The sequence below is a fragment of the Erinaceus europaeus genome, chromosome 11 (assembly GCF_950295315.1).
Source record: "Erinaceus europaeus chromosome 11, mEriEur2.1, whole genome shotgun sequence".
NCBI classification, from domain to species: Eukaryota; Metazoa; Chordata; class Mammalia; order Eulipotyphla; family Erinaceidae; genus Erinaceus; species Erinaceus europaeus.
This window is the reverse complement of record NC_080172.1, coordinates 12,954,134-12,970,354: the sequence shown is the minus strand read 5'-3', so window position 1 is coordinate 12,970,354 and position 16,221 is coordinate 12,954,134. Positions and strand designations below refer to the sequence as shown.

The 16,221-nt window shown below is 37.8% G+C and overlaps 1 protein-coding gene across 13 annotated transcripts in view; it reads left to right on the top strand.

The window, feature by feature from the left end:
- The window catches only part of MEF2C (myocyte enhancer factor 2C), a 206,225-nt gene that overhangs the window by 152,375 nt on the left and 37,629 nt on the right, over nt 1–16,221 (top strand). For 9 of the 13 annotated variants that reach the window (XM_060201148.1, XM_007518972.3, XM_060201147.1 and 6 more), the window contains 2 exons: nt 3,078–3,221; nt 11,682–11,868. In XM_060201148.1, the coding sequence (XP_060057131.1) occupies nt 3,078–3,221; nt 11,682–11,868 (331 nt within the window). Of the gene's footprint in view, nt 1–3,077; nt 3,222–3,280; nt 3,419–11,681; nt 11,869–16,221 lie in introns of all 13 variants that reach the window. The other 4 variants (XM_060201151.1, XM_060201153.1, XM_007518971.3 and 1 more) reach the window with 2 other exon arrangements.

Genomic DNA, 16,221 nt, shown 5'->3' with positions numbered 1-16,221 from the left:
GAGCATGGGAAAGGCTGGACTGGGAAGGGGCAAAATGATGGCCTCACACAATCCACAGTCATGTTCACTAGAAAACTAGCACAGAATTCCCCCTAAATCTTCATGGTAGACTTGTAAGAGAGGAGTTAATATTTGTGGAGACTGCTTTCAATAAAGTGTAATTGATGTTTGAATTTTTATAAACCAAACACAGTATCTATCCTTGAAAGCTTCATAGGAATATTGAGCACACATGTATGTGCCAGATGGATTATAATGACAGTTGATAGGCCTTGCTAACCCTTGCGTTCTGTTGTCAAAAATCTGCACATCAAAACAACTATGATTTCTTATGATGAGATTTATAAGATAGAAATTTGGGAGCACATTGAAAAATGTGCTGTCTTAGGTAAGACTATAAATTAACATTATGTAAGACTTTAAATTAGAGATTTATATAAAAATATTCTCAACATTTCTTGTGGAAGCAAAGGTACATACAGTTTAGGAAAAAAATGTCAGGCAATAGTTTCTTGATCTTAAATTTTTTTCTCTAGGTAAATGGATTTTTTAGAAAAACTGTGTGGAGTCTATTGCAAAATACTTAGAAATTGCTCTCAAAAGCTCAAGGATATGTGACAACCAAGGCAGAAATATATCACAAAATAGTTATCACCTATAAGAATGCCCTTGTGGTTGAGATAATGCTAACAAAAGAGGTAGAAGCACAAGAAATTAAGTTAATAAATGAAATCATTATTCCAATATAATAAGCTTTTGTAATGTTATTATAAGGAACTTATCGAAGTACTTATTCTGGGTGTAAAAGATTACTGTCGATCCAAGATGGGGGACAGGTGGCCCCAGCAATGATAAATTCCCCAAGATTGTAAATGTATATTTTATCATCTTATGTCAAAATATTCATTTTAATATTCCAACATTTTACCACATAATAAGCTGTAACCATATGTTTATTTGTTATGTTATACCACTGTAACATTAATAAATATTTACAGAGCCACAGCATACTATAGAAGTGGTAGTTCGCTTAGTTTGGTTTTTAAATGAAAAGTCTTCTTTGACTAAGAAACTAGTTTTATATAATGTTACATTTGCTACACATCAATATGAGCCAGGAAGCTAAAACAAACAACAACAACAACAAAAAAAAACTAAGCTAGCACTCCCCTTTTGACTAATGTTGTTTTATTTATTTTCCCCAATTGCATGAATTAAAGATGGAGTGTTATCTCAGCTTTGAATTCCTTAACTGGGTATCACAGCTTTTCCTTTATTTGTATGTGAATTCTGCCTTTAATAAATATGAGCTTTGTTGAACTTCCCACTAATGAGAGACACTTAGGTACATATCTCTTTATAAACCATTTTGGTAGTACCAAGAAAAATTCAGAAATATTGCTAGTCTGTTAATAATTAACATGGCAAGCTGTGTGATCAATCAGAATCTTTATGATCTCGAAAAACACATTACCTCTGCAAATTGGATCTTGTACAATTAAGTTGACAATCCTCAGTTTAAAAAAAAAAGTGAAACTCAGAACTCCTGACTCATATTTTTTGTTTCAATGTTACATTAGTATTTATCCTTCTGTGACAGCTGAGACTAGACCAGACCTACGTTCAGGAGACAGGAGGCTCAAGATAAGGCACTGACTGACTTTTCACTTCCATGTGTCAGGAGGCAGTCACAGGGTGATCTTGCTCAGCTGAAACCACGAGGAACTTTTGCTAGTTGAGTAGCTACTGACTTGGTTACCTCCTTTCAGCACTTGCCTTCCTTCCTCAGCTCATATACGATAATGAAACCCTAAGCTCAGCTGTTTTGACTTTTCTTTCAAGCCATGTGTAAGCAAATTACTTCTCGGTGTTACCAATTTCAGTAGAGATTTTCTTTTTTTTTTTTTAGGTTTATTCCTAGATATTTTATTGTTTTTGTTGCTATAGTAAAAGGAATTGATTTTTGGATTTCAACTTCTTCTAACTTAGTGTTTGCATAGAGGAATGCCACTGACTTTTTTAAAATTTTTTTTTATTTAAGAAAGGATTAATTAACAAAACCATAGGGTAGGAGGGGTACAACTCCACACAATTCCCACCACCCAATCTCCATATCCCATCCCCTCCCCTGATAGCTTTCCCATTCTCTATCCCTCTGGGAGCATGTACCCAGGGTCATTGTGGGTTGCAGAAGGTGGAAAGTCTGGCTTCTGTAATTGCTTCCCCGCTGAACATGGGCGTTGACTGGTCGGTCCATACTCCCAGTCTGCCTCTCTCTTTCCCTAGTAGGGTGGGTCTCTGGGGAAGCTGAGCTCCAGGACACATTGGTGGGGTCCTCAATCCAGGGAAGCCTGGCTAGCATCCTGATGGCATCTGGAACCATTTCCAGGAGATGTGGTCAGAACTCAGCCACTAGCATCTTCTCAGTCCGCCATCTTCTGGGAACCCCCTCAGTAGAGATTTTCATGTGGAACTCTAACCAAACTTAACAAAAGTCATTCTCTCATGATCAGTATCAAAACAGTCTTAATGCTGTGGAGGTGGGAATATTAGCTGACTTCTCTTACTTGCCACTTGCTATCGAATACAAATCCACAGTGGAGCCTGGGTACCACTAATATCAACCCCTATGTTAAATTCAAACCTGGAGTCTATTTCCAGCATCTCTACTTTTGTGATGATCACAGATCCTGCAATGATTGTAGACTCATAACTTCGACTTTTTCTGTAGGAAGGTCAAGTGTTGCAATTGCCACCTTACTTGATTCTGTAATTGTTTCTCACCAGATATTTGAATCGCATGCAAGGTCCATTTGATAAAGTGTCAGCCCTAATATTTTTTTGTTCATTAACTGAATTGAGTTTTTTTTTTAAAAAATTATTTCCTTTTTATTTTTGCATAAGTAATAATGAATATTGAATGATTCACAGCTCTTCTGTATGGTTTTATTGCCCTATTATAAAATAGTTTAAGGTGGAATAAATGGAAATATTGGACAGCTTGAACTTCTGTCATATCCCAAAATGTCTCTTGCAGCCTTTATCTAGGTTTGAACTTTCCAAATTGTGTGTTTCAGACACTGAGAAAGAAGGGCCTTAATGGCTGTGACAGCCCAGATCCTGATGCAGACGATTCAGTAGGTCACAGCCCTGAGTCTGAGGACAAGTACAGGAAAATTAACGAAGATATTGATCTAATGATCAGCAGGCAAAGATTGTGTGTAAGTACTTGGAGCACCCTTCATTTTTTTTACTCTTGATATTTCTCTGAACCTGGCAGGCCTTGAACAAGAAGGAAAACAAAGGCTGTGAAAGCCCTGATCCTGATTCCTCTTATGCACTCACCCCACGCACTGAAGAAAAATATAAAAAAATTAATGAAGAATTTGATAATATGATCAAGAGTCATAAAATTCCTGTAAGTACCAAAGGTAGATGGCTGGTCTGCTGATAGCTGCTGCAGTAACATAACTTAACCCTTTCAGTGATGGCTTTCTTTAAGACACACTGGAAAGTCAAAGCAATGAAGTAGCTATCTCATTCCATAGATAGATCAGGTAGAAAGCAAACCCTGAAGGATGACTGTTAAGTTATGGAGTCTAAAGGGCTGCCATAAAGAATGTCATCCCGAGAAAGAATACTCACAAGAAGAGGAGAAAGATCTACAAGACACACTATAAATTCGCATGATATTTTAAATACAGACTACATAAATCACAGTGCACTTAGTGCTAGAATATCCTGAGCAAGTCTGAGACTTTAAAATAATCTACTCAGACATTTTACGGAAACCATGTACACCAATGAAAACTGCAGTTCTCTTATATAAACTTGACAGTCATCTCCTAAGTAAGACTCATTTCTGAATAAAATTTCAGCCCCTTTCCCTACATATGAAATTCAACAATAGCACTGAAGGGTTAAAGCTAACGCTCGCTGCAGGGAACAGACTGCATGAAAACCTAATGGTAAGATTTCAACATGTCTGTGTGCTGGGTGATTTTAAAGCCATTATCAGACTATTCGCTTTGCCTACACCAACATTTTCCATGCTTTAACATTTGGCTCAGTTTTGTCTTAACCAAATAAATATGTATATATATAAAATCTAACGACCAGCCACGTGCCTTGCCAGATATTTAAGAGAAATAACTCTGCATGTATTATTTTGTTTGCCCACATATAGAAGGAACAAGTACATACTTTTTATTATATTCTGTCATAGATCAAGTTATGTTAATTGTGTGACATGAAGTGATAAAACACAATTTCACACACTTTCTGAATATCTAATGTTAGTATCTGAATTCTCATTACATACGAGCTCCTAAGTAGATAAAGGACTCCTTCAAAATGTGTATTCTTGGAGACAAGAGTGGTGCACCTGCTTAAGCACACACATCACAGTGCACAAGGACCCAGGTTCAAGACCCTGCATGGGGGAAGCTTTATGAATGGTGAAGCAGGGCTGCAGGTGTCTGTCTCTTTCCCTCTCTATCTCCCCCCTCCTCTCAATTTCTCTTTGTCTCTCTCCAATAATAAATAAATAAATAAGTGTATTTTCTCTGAGTTAACAAAACAGCCTAAACATAACTTGACAGTACAGCTCAGCAATTGTGATTGCAGGTCTTTGGGGTGGGGGTGTGTGTGTGAGTTTAGGTTAAATCTTTAACTGGCCTCAAAGGATAAATTAATATGTTGTGCGCAAAGCAGGTGCACAATCAGCATAATAGGTACAAAATTGAACTCTTAAGAACTTTTTGTCCTGGGGCTGGGTGGTGGTGCTCCTGGTTGAGCCTACATGTTACAGTGCTCAGGGACCCGGGTTTGAACCCCAGGACCCCACCAGCAAGGGGAAAGCTTTGCGAGTGGTGAAGCAGGGCTGCAGATATCTCTCTCTGTCTCTCTTCCTATCACCCCTGTCTCTTTCAATTTCTGGCTGTCTTTAGCAAATAAATAAAGTTAAAATAATTAAACCTTTAAAAAATAAACTTTTGTCCTATGCATCTGGTTCTTTTGTTAAATGAAATTCCATAGAGCTTTTGTTTAACCTGAATTATTAAGATACCATACCACAAAGGAAAATTCACTGCTTTAAATCCTTCAAAGGTCACACACCCCAAAAAAAACAGAAGTGTTACATACAAAACATCCACACACTGGGTATTTTTGCTAGATGAGATTGTTTCTATCACATGAGGTGATGTCTGTCTTATGTTCAGAATTCTGAAAATATAAGAATTATAGTTGGTATTTTAACTGTTCAATGATTTTTTTTTCCCAGAAGAAGAAAGAAAAAAATTCTTTGGGCTAATTTTTGTTTTCTATGGCTTGAGTTTCTCTTAGGTTATGTAACATACTAGTTTTGAACTGTTGTGCACAGGATTATAAAGGAAGACACCCTAAGTGCCTTGGGTAGGATGCATCCCCTGAGCATTTGGGGGAAAAGACAGTGTAGGTGAGAGTGCTAATTTCTCCACACAGCACGGACCCTGCATGTTTGTGCCTTCAGCCCTGAGACTTTGGGGAGAATGTCCATGCTGGTACTTAGGATTGATCCTCTTCCACATGTCATAGAGAAGAAGACGTGTGACACATAGCTTATTCCCTCACAAGATTCTATCCTGAAATTCACAACAACAACAAAAAGTTCAAAATCAGGAGACATGATTCTCTTACGATGTGCAGTGGTGAAGGGTGGGGCATGAAAAGCCATATTCAGTTTATAAGGAGGGCAGTGAGAAGGAGTCCTCATCTCTGTAGTAAGTGCTTCAGTCTCCATGATGAAAAGCCAAGTTTTTGCACATTGCTTTCAGTTGCTGGAAGTAAATTTTGTTGAAAGTTTCCACAGCTGCTAAAACATTTACAGCAGGGCAAGGACACTCTGCCCTTTGTATGTGGAGTGTCTCCACCTCTTTAAAAACATTACAAGACTGTTTTTCTATTTCAAAGACCCAGCTTGAAGAGTTTCTCTTTTAAAATTGAAAATTTAATATTGCAATCACCTGTGGGCACCATATACTTTATGTCCATATTCCTCAATTACATGAACTAATTCATGGATGATTTGGAATCTTGTTGACCAGTGTTTCCTCATGCAGAGTTTGCCATGGTTCATGCTTAGCTTCACAGCAAGCAAAAACATCTCCTTTTGTGGAACCAGGAACTGGGAAATGGTTTGAAGGAAGGAGGAAGGGTAGATGCAAGGTTGGATGAGAATGCATGGAAAGGGAGGAGGTAGAAAGAGAACACATATTCTACCCAATAGTGGAAAGTGGTGAGAGAAGCGGTATTCTAACTAGGATCAAGGAAGGATTAAAAGGAAGAAAACTTGAGATTATAAATATATAAAAGAAGAATGCTTGGAGGAAGGAAAAACAAACTATAGATAGTTGCAGTGGGTTAAAATGGCAAGCTGTCACATAAGAGAAGGAGCATAGGCTCTGCACAGGACAGGAGGATGTTGCTGGTAGGCCCATAAAGTGATAGGTGGGCAGTGAAGTTGAATGAATGGCCACTGTACAGCCTCTGTTTTTTGTATTGGATGAAGCTTCTATTGAGGAAGGGGAACAGATGCTACAAAGGGGCAAAGAATAATGAAGGCTTAAATATTGTGAGGAACTTGTGAGTGGTGAGGGAATGAGCAAGTGTGTGCTACAGTGTTCACCCACTGTAAATTTAAATATCAGCAGTGCGTAGTCATTAGCCATCAGAGTTGTGTGATTTCTTACTCTGCTAGTGTTTAACAATTGGTAGTGATTGCTTAAAATTAATGAGTTTATTAGTGGCCAAAAGGAGGAGGGGAGAGGGAGGGGGAGAGAAAGAAGGAAAGGGAGAGAGAGAGAGAGATTCCATTCAGTCATTCACATTAAGTAAAAGTGCTTATTAACTAAAAATATTTTTATTAAGAATATTTTATTGGACTTTTTATTGAACTTTTACTTATGGTAATTTTGAGGGGAAATAGTGGGTTTTGAATAAGAATGCAGATACCTTTCTGACCACAGTGGCTCTTTTCAGTAACCAAGATCAGTTTGTTTAGGAATAGAAACTTAAAAGTTTTAGCTATCGTGCTGTTATCAGCTAAAGCCAGGATGACTTCATGGCTGTGTGACTTGGGCATTTGCACAGCTCTCTGCTCTCATAAGGCTGTAGTGACTTAGAAGCTTTCCATTTACTGTTTTGAAATTCTTCAGGATTTTGTAGCCGTTTATAAAGCGTTTTTTAATACTTATTTTCCCTGTGTCTTGAAAATTATACATCCAGTGTTGCTTATTGGTTTTATTTAATCACCCCAGGTTCCTTCTTCCTTTCTATCTTGAGTATTCTAAAATTTGAAGCCTGACCCTCACATCTTTGCAGTTTGGGAGTTTTGAACTATTTCAGGTTTTCATATTTTTTTAGAATGAATTTTGATTCTTTTAAGTTTTCTACTTTTGAAAAGCCAAAAGGAATAAGGTCAATTTCTCAAAGATATTTATATCGTATCTTCTCTATGTATTCCCCAAAATGTTTAGAGTTGGTTGACCTCTTTGTGAATGTTCCAGCTTGGTCTTTCAGATAATGTCTAGGAAGATTCAATGCCCTAACTGCTTAAATGACAACTTATTACACAACCTGGACTGCAACTGAGATTTCTGACATAAAAACTTTAGTGCTGTCTCGTGCTTTGAGATGCAACTTCAGTGTGGTCATTTTCAAGCTTATAATTTGCTTTCAAAATTATGATAGCTGGTTCCTGATACAGATAAAAGAAACAGAGCAAAAGCTAGAAAGAATGTCATGGATGAGAGCTTACTTTATGAATTGTGAATTTTTGATGTATACTCTGATAACATAATTGTATATTAGTACAGTTTAGTAAGTCACAAGGAAGCTTTACAATAATCATTATCAGATTACTTACAAACCAGGTTTCTGGTAACTGAGTAAGTCTTGGGGTTGCTATTAGAGGAACACAGGAGTAGAGAGCCATTCAGTGAACTGGGCATTTGAATGGCTCAAATGTATCAAGTAAATATTAATAAACTTCTTTATTTTGTATGACAATAGTCACCAGGGGTAAAGGGAATAGTGGTGGAGTAATGGCAACTGCATTAGAAGGTGAAAGATGACTGAAGACTAGATGTTTTTGAAAGTTAAGTCACTAGGATATCTTGACAGACTGGAAGTGGGGTATGGGAGAAAGAGATTTTATTCTGTCATTCACTGGAGATGGGGAAAGACATGGATGGGGCTAGATTTCAGTTAGTGTTGATATGTCTATCAGAACTGCAGAAAGTAATATTGAGGCAGAAATAAAAAACTGAAATCAAAAGAGAGATTCAATCTGGAGACAGAAAAAGAACTCTGAAACTACTTCATCCAGAGAGCAGGGAGAAGAACCAGCACCGAAGGCAGAAAAGCGGTAGCACTATGATAGGCTATGAAGAGGAAGCAAAAGGAGTAATCAGTGTTAAAATTGAGGACCAAGAAGGTACCACTGGATTTAGCAATCTGAAGGGTATTACTAACTATGAGCAGAGCATTTTCATTGAGGTTATGGAGAGAAAAAAAAATTGATGGGGAGTATTGAGGGAAGATTGTGTGCTATATTTACAACTCAAGTTTCAAGAGTTAAATTGTTACTAGCTACATGGTTTTCCATTAAAAATTGGTGGAATTTTTTTAAATAAAATCCCATACCAAATGCAGTGGAATATTCCATCAATGTACACAGTAATTGCCTTTCTGAATATTTCAGTCTATAGTGAAGTCATTTGTTTAAATTTTCTTTAAAAAAAAAAAAGAAAAACAAAGAAACACCTTGTATTTGCAGAGCAATGATAGTTCTGACCCAGATCATTATACACAGATTATTTCATAGACATGAATATCTAGTGGTTCATTTGAATTTTAAGTGCCATGAAAGACAGTTTGCTGCTGTGCAGAACTCTAGCACACACGATAAAAATATACGATACAGCATGCCTGTTATCCACCCAGAAGATACCAGTCACACCCAGCACTCATTGTAACAACCCAAAACAATTCTAGAAATTTCCAACATTCTACATGAGGATAATGTATCCCCATAGAATACCACTATTTTAGATCTAGAGAGTTATTATTATGACATCAGTTAAAGAGAGAGAGAGAGAACTCAGAAGGCTAGGTGAAGAAACTTTAGGAAAAGGACAGTTTACAGATAGAGTCCAAGGAAAACTGGAGGAGGAGTGAAGTGTTAGAGCTTAGAACCTAGAAGACCATTACCGCTTCTAAGCTTGAAGAAACAAAAAGAGACAGAAATTATCAGACTAGAGCAAGAACTATATGAGAGAGACTAAAACTGTCATGTCCTTCACTAAGGGAATGCAATCTCTGCCAAGCCACGTTCCATCAGAGATTATTTAAGAAGAAAAATAACCTTGACATTTCTCTCCTCCAACTCCATATGCTTCTACTAGTGACTCCACTGGCCATGCTGAAGCCAGAGTCAAAAGGAAACTTGCAGAATGAAGTATGGAAAGTCAACCTATTAGACCTAAACTCTGCTGATAAAGAGTGGATCAATCTTTAGAGTCAAATAGAGAAAACCTGGCACAATCACTCTCTCTTATTTTTATGATGGAGTAATTCCTGCTGGGCCCTTTAATTAAGTAAAACAATATTTTACTTACTCTACAGACATTTATTTTGCAACGTATACTATTTTTATTGCATAAAAGCATCTGGAAATTGTAATATTTATTCTTTGTTATTTATTCCATTATACCACAGTGTTTATCCAAAATTATTTTTGTCACCCTGTGAATACATACAAAACCTAAACATGACTATGTTAATACAGTTCTTCAACATTTTTATTCCTTTAAGATAATGAAAAACCAAAAACATATTAAAGAAAAAGAGTTGTAAGTCATTTGTTTCTGTCAATACTGACACATCCAGGTTATCAATAAAAGAATAAGACAAAGAATAAGGGAGTGTGTGTGTGTGTGTGTGTGTGTGTGTGTGTGTGTGTGAACTGAGACTATATAGTACTGTAGTCATCACTGGGATACATGCAGAAAAATAACTACTGTGGAGCATGACTTAGAGTGCAGACCAGCCATCAACCAGAAAAACAAAATTGATGTTAGGATTGGAGAAAAAATAATGAAGAATATATGATAAAAACTATAAATAGGGAGTCTGGTGGTAGCGCAGCAAGTTAAGCTCAGGTGGCACAAAGCGCAAGGACTGGCATAAGGATCCCGGTTCGAGCCCCTGGCTCCCCACCTGCAGGAGAGTCACTTCACAGGCGGTGAAGCAGGTCTGCAGGTGCCTAGCTTTTTCTCTCCCCCTCTCTGTCTTCCCCTCCTCTCTCCATTTCTCTCTGTTCTATCCAACAATGACAACATCAATAACAACATCAATAACAACAACAATAAAACAAGGGCAACAAAAGGGAAAAAATTAAAAATAATAATAAATAGTAAAATAATTATAACATAACTTCAAATTGCATGATCTTGAAATTTAAACTTTCACTGTTTATTTGCTAACTCCTGAGGAATTGTTCTGTATATACCTTGTCTCTAATATACATATTGGATATACACACATCCAGTTTGGCATTAGAAATACTACTGTATACTCATGTCAGGAATCCTCTGGCGATATGTTTTTAGAATAGTTTACATATAGTAAAAGGAGGAAGCTGTGACACTGTTTACTTAGTATAAGCAGAAAATTAAGTGTGATTTTTGCTGAAACATTACTCCAAAAATCCTTAATTGTGTCCTGATTTACTTTAATTATGCATCCACAAAACTTCATTTCAGAGTGGGGGAGATAACATAATGGTTATGCAAACAGACTGTCATCTCTGAGGCTCCCAGGTCCCAGGTTCAACCATAGCTGAGCAGTGCTCTGACTAAAAAAATAATGATAAAATAAAAGACAGAAAAAAAGATAGGAAGGGAGGAAGGGAAAAGAAAAAATATTAAAAAGGGAATAAAACAAAAACTTCACTTCATTTTTGCCGGCTTTTCCTTTAGAAATACAGCTCTTGCTAGTTATTACCATTGGTGAATCCTCAAAAGTAAAATGTAACATGTATTCTGAGCTGTCATTTTGAAAATATGAGTTATTGAAGGATGCATGCACTGTTGATTTCTATATTTTAAAATGCCTATTACCTTTAGAGTTACTTTTAAAAGGCAGACTCTTAAAAATAATAATTAAAGTATATGTGCTATTCACATGACTGGAAGTGATTTTATATCATTAAACTTCTGCATAAATGTGCTTCAATAAGCAATTAAACAGCAGGCTTTGGTTTGCATTTTAATCCTCCCTTTTCTCTGTGAAGTCATCACAGTCATGTACCTTTGATCTTGTAGTCATTTCTGGCACCAGATTGAGATATCACAAGTGAACAATTATATCTTAGTAGAATGGAATTCAAAGACAATGGAGTCTAATGAAATGGGGCTTTGTTTTAAGCAAAAGTGAACCATTTCTTAAGTTGCAAAGAAGGAACTCTAGGCACATTAGAGGAATGCATTTATGATCTGAACATCTTGAGAGCTCTTCTTACTGGCCTTCTAGACTCTAAGCAGTGTGAAAGTTGAAACTATTCTTGGAAACGTCAGGCTCTTTATACTGGAGGGCTTGTTTCTATTCTTTTACCCATTTTAGTCTTTCTGTTCCTACAGACTGTTCCACCTCCCAACTTTGAGATGCCAGTCTCCATCCCAGTGTCAAGTCACAACAGCTTGGTGTACAGCAACCCCGTCAGCTCACTGGGAAACCCCAACCTTCTGCCACTGGCCCACCCTTCTCTGCAGAGGAACAGTATGTCTCCTGGTGTAACACATCGGCCTCCAAGTGCTGGTAACACAGGTATGTGCTCACAGTGGAATGGTATTAATGAATCACAGAAGGGAGCCTCTCCTCTCAAAAAGATCCTTGCTTGTATTTTTGAGACATTGATTTTTTTGTTGTTGTTGTTTTTCAGTTTCCCTTTTGTTGTGTTTTTATTGCTTAGTTCCCACCCCCTTCTAGGCCTTCAACCTGATAAAACCTACCTGTTAGCATCTTTGGAAATCTTTCATAATCTGTCATTCAACTCTCCCGTCAGTCTGTCACCAATCTCCTCATGTGTTATTTGTAAGCCGCATATCTTCTCAGACAGGACAGCAAATATCTGGTCTGCTTGCTTGTGCTTCTGTTATTCTCCTACCTAAAATGTCATCCTCTTCCTAATAATATATACCTCCAGTGTTACTTTTTTTGTTTCATTACTGTTACTTACTTATACAATAATTTCCTTATATCACAAAGAATTGGATGCAGAAACCAAACGATAGGATAGCATAACTTATAAGAAGTGTGTAATTAAAACACCCAAAACTTAGTTAGAAATGAAGCTGATGAGCACATCTCGGAGGCCATGGCACACCTGACAGAGTGCACATGTTAGCTTGTCCCAGAACCCAAGTTCAAGTCTCAGTCCCTACCTATAAGAGGAAAGTTTCACAAGTGGTGAAGCTGTACTGCAGGTGTTTTCCTTTTCCCTCCCTCTTTTTCTCCCTTCTCTCTCCCTTTCTCCCTGACTCTGTGCAATAAATAAACAATAGATATTAAGAAGAGCATAGCATAAGGACATATGCACCTGGACTCTTCCTATACTTAGGGAGATCTGTGTTATTGTGCAGTTCAGTGTCCTGAAGAAAAGAAACTATTGGTGAGGAAAAGCATGGTTGCATGCTTAATACCCAGTTCAGGCAAAACATATTGAGATGAATCTATTAAATATGTATCCCCCCCCCACGAAATCTAAAGAACTTCAAAAGGAAGAATACCCTCTTCATGTGTCAGGCTCCCAGCAGGATGTAAGTAAATGTGTATTAAATATAACTAAACAATTCCCTCATATTTCTAAAGGAAGTAGTAAAAATAATTGTATTGCTATGGCATATACAGAAAACCATTACATATTTCTACTTTACTTTTGAAAAGTTCTCCACAGGAAATGTTTAATATGTTTTTGGCTTACATAACCATTAAAAGAAGTTTATTCATAGAAGACTTTTCCCTTTAAAACACTTAAATATCTGCTTTAGAACTAAACAGATTTCATCACAGACACTTCATATTAGAAAATGCAGTCATGGGAGTCAGGTGGTAGCACTGTGGGTTAAGCATGCATGGCCTGAAGCGAAAAGACTGGGGAAGGATCCCTATTGGAGCCCCAGCTCTCCACTTGCTGGGGAGTTGCTTCACAGGTGGTGAAGCAGGTCTGCAGGTGTCTGTCTTTCTCTCCCCGTCTGTCTTCCCCTCCTCTCTTCATTTCTCTCTGTCCTATCCAACAACAACGACAGCAATGACAACAATAATAATGACAACAACAAGGGCAACAAAATGGGAGAAATGGCCTCCAGGAGCAGTGGATTCCTAGTGCAGGCACCGAGCCCCAGCAATAACCCTGGATGCAGAAAAGAAAAAGAAAAAAAAAGAAGGAAGAGAGAAGAAAAGGAAAGGAAAGAAAAGAAAAGGAGAGAAGAGAAGAGAAGAGAAGAGAAGAGAAGAGAAGAGAAGAGAAGAGAAAAGAAAAGAGGAGAGAAAAGAAAAGAAAAGAAAGAGAAAAGAAAATGCAGGGGAGTCAGGCGGTAGCCCAGCAGGTTAAGCGCATGTGGCGCAAAGCACAAGGACCAGCTTAAGGACCCTGGTTTAAGCCCCCGGCTCCCCACCCGCAGGGGAGTCACTTGACTGTCGCTTCACAGACACCTGGTGAAGCAGGTCTGCAGGTGTCTGTCTTTCTCTCCCCCTCTCTGTCTTCCCCTCCTCTCTCCATTTCTCTCTGTCCTATCCAACAACGACAACATCAATAATAACTACAACAATAAAACAAGAGCAACAAAAGGGAATAAATAAATAAATATTTAAAAAAAAAAAAGAAAATGCAGTCAAAACTAGTCAAATAAAAAAGTCAGTTAGAGGCCGGGTGGCGCGCACCTGCTGGGGCACATATGTTACAGTGCACAAGGACCTAGGTTCAAGTCCTCAGTCCCCACCTGCAGGGGGAAAGCTTTGCAAGTGGTGAAGCAGTGTGCAAGTGTCTCTCTGTCTCTCTCTCTCTCTGCTTCCCCTCCCCTCTCAATTTCTGTCTGTCTCTAACCAATAAAGAAAGAAAATTTTGGGAGTCGGGCTGTAGTGCAGCGGGTTAAGTGCAGGTGGCGCAAAGCACAAGGACCGGCATAAGGATCCCGGTTCGAACCCCGGCTCCCCACCTGCAGGGGAGTCGCTTCACAGGCGGTGAAGCAGGTCTGCAGGTGTCTATCTTTCTCTCCTCCTCTCTGTCTTCCCCTCCTCTCTCCATTTCTCTCTGTCCTATCCAACAACGACAACAACAATAATAACTACAACAATAAAACAACAAGGGCAACAAAAGGGAATAAATAAATAAAATAAATATTAAAAAAAAAAAGAAAGAAAATTTTTAAAAGTTTTAAATGTCAATCAGATAAATATTCTTCATATAACTTGTGTCTGAAAGATATATGTAAAGAATTTCATTATCAGGAGCCAGACAGTGGCATACTTGGTTAAGCATGCACACTATAGTACACAAGGACCTGGGTTCCATCCGCTGCTCCCCACCTGGAGGACAAAAGCTTAATTGTGGTGAAGTAGAGTAGCAGATGTCTCTTTGTCTTTCTCCCCTTCTGTCTCTTTCTCACCTCTCAGTTTCTCTCTATTTCTATCCAATAATAAATAATTTTAATTCAGTTTTTAAAAAATAATTTCATTATATACCTTTTTGATTATGATCGAAAGTTTATAAGAATTTATAACATGTATTCTTCTCAGAAGCTACACAAAATCAGTCAGATTTCATAATTCATGAACTCATGCTCATCAATTTTTAAATCTCTTCCTTTTTTCCAAAATATTATTTGTTTGGAAATAATAAAACATTTTCTAAAAACTAATAATTATGGAGTGTCACTTACAAGCAATTAAAAAATAATCTAGCTGGAGTTATATTCTTTACTTGTATTTTTTCCCTTTTTGTTGCCCTTGTTTATCGTTGTTGTTATTGTTGTTGTTATTTGCTATCATTGTTGTTGGATAGGACAGAGAGAGATCGAGAGAGGAGATAAAGACAGAGGGGGAGAGAAAGATAAACACCTGAAGACTTGCTTCTCGGCTAGTGAAGCCACCCCCCTGCAGGTGGGGGTAGAGAGCCCAAACTGGGATCCCTGTGATGGTCCTTGTGCTTCACACCATGTGCACTTAACCTGCTGTGCTACTGCCCAGCCCCTGGAGTTACATTCTTTAAGCTAAACCTGTTCCTTAAAAATTAGGGGGGTCGGGCGGTGGCGCAGTGGCTTAAGCGCATGTGGCGCAAAGAGCAGGGACCAGCGGAAGGATCCCAGTTCGAGCCCCCGGCTCCCCACCTGCGGGGGAGTCGCTTCACAGGCGGTGAAGCAGGTCTGCAGGTGTCTGTCTTCCTCTCTCCATTTCTCTCTGTCCTATCCAACAACGACGACATCAATAATAACTACAACAATAAAACAACAAGGGTAACAAAAGGGAATAAATAAATAAATAAATAAATATTTCTTTAAAAAAAATAAACATAGGGTAGGGGTAGATAACGTAATGGTTATGCAAATAGACTGTCATGTCTGAGGCACCAAAGTCCCAGGTTCAATCCCCTGCACCACTATAAACCAGACCTGAATGGTGCTCTGCAAAAAAAAAAAAAAAAGTAATTATTATGTTCAATATAAGACTGAAACATCACTAGTTTCATTAAATAAACATTGCAGATTTTAACATACTTTAAGAATGAATCAGCATAGACTTCTAAGTCTGTACCTAGTGAAACCTGTTTTAGTGTGTTAGTAAAATTCAGGTTGTAAATGAGGTTATTCACTATGAGCAGATTCATGAAATTATCAAAGTTCCAGACAGTAAACATTGCAGATAATTAATTGTAGATACATGTTTATAGTAAATTAGGCTTCAGATATATGATTGTTTGAGCATAGAATAAACTCTTGTCTCAATTTCCTATAAAAAAATCGTTTGTAAAAAACTTGACTTTTATAAAATTCAGAGACCACTCAAATATTGAATTTTTTTTTAATGTAATCTTTCTTAGGAAAAAAGATAACGCAAAATGTCAGTGATTGAATGTATGTTTACTGTCTGAGTGCAGCATGTCACAGTAAAACAAATGTCAGC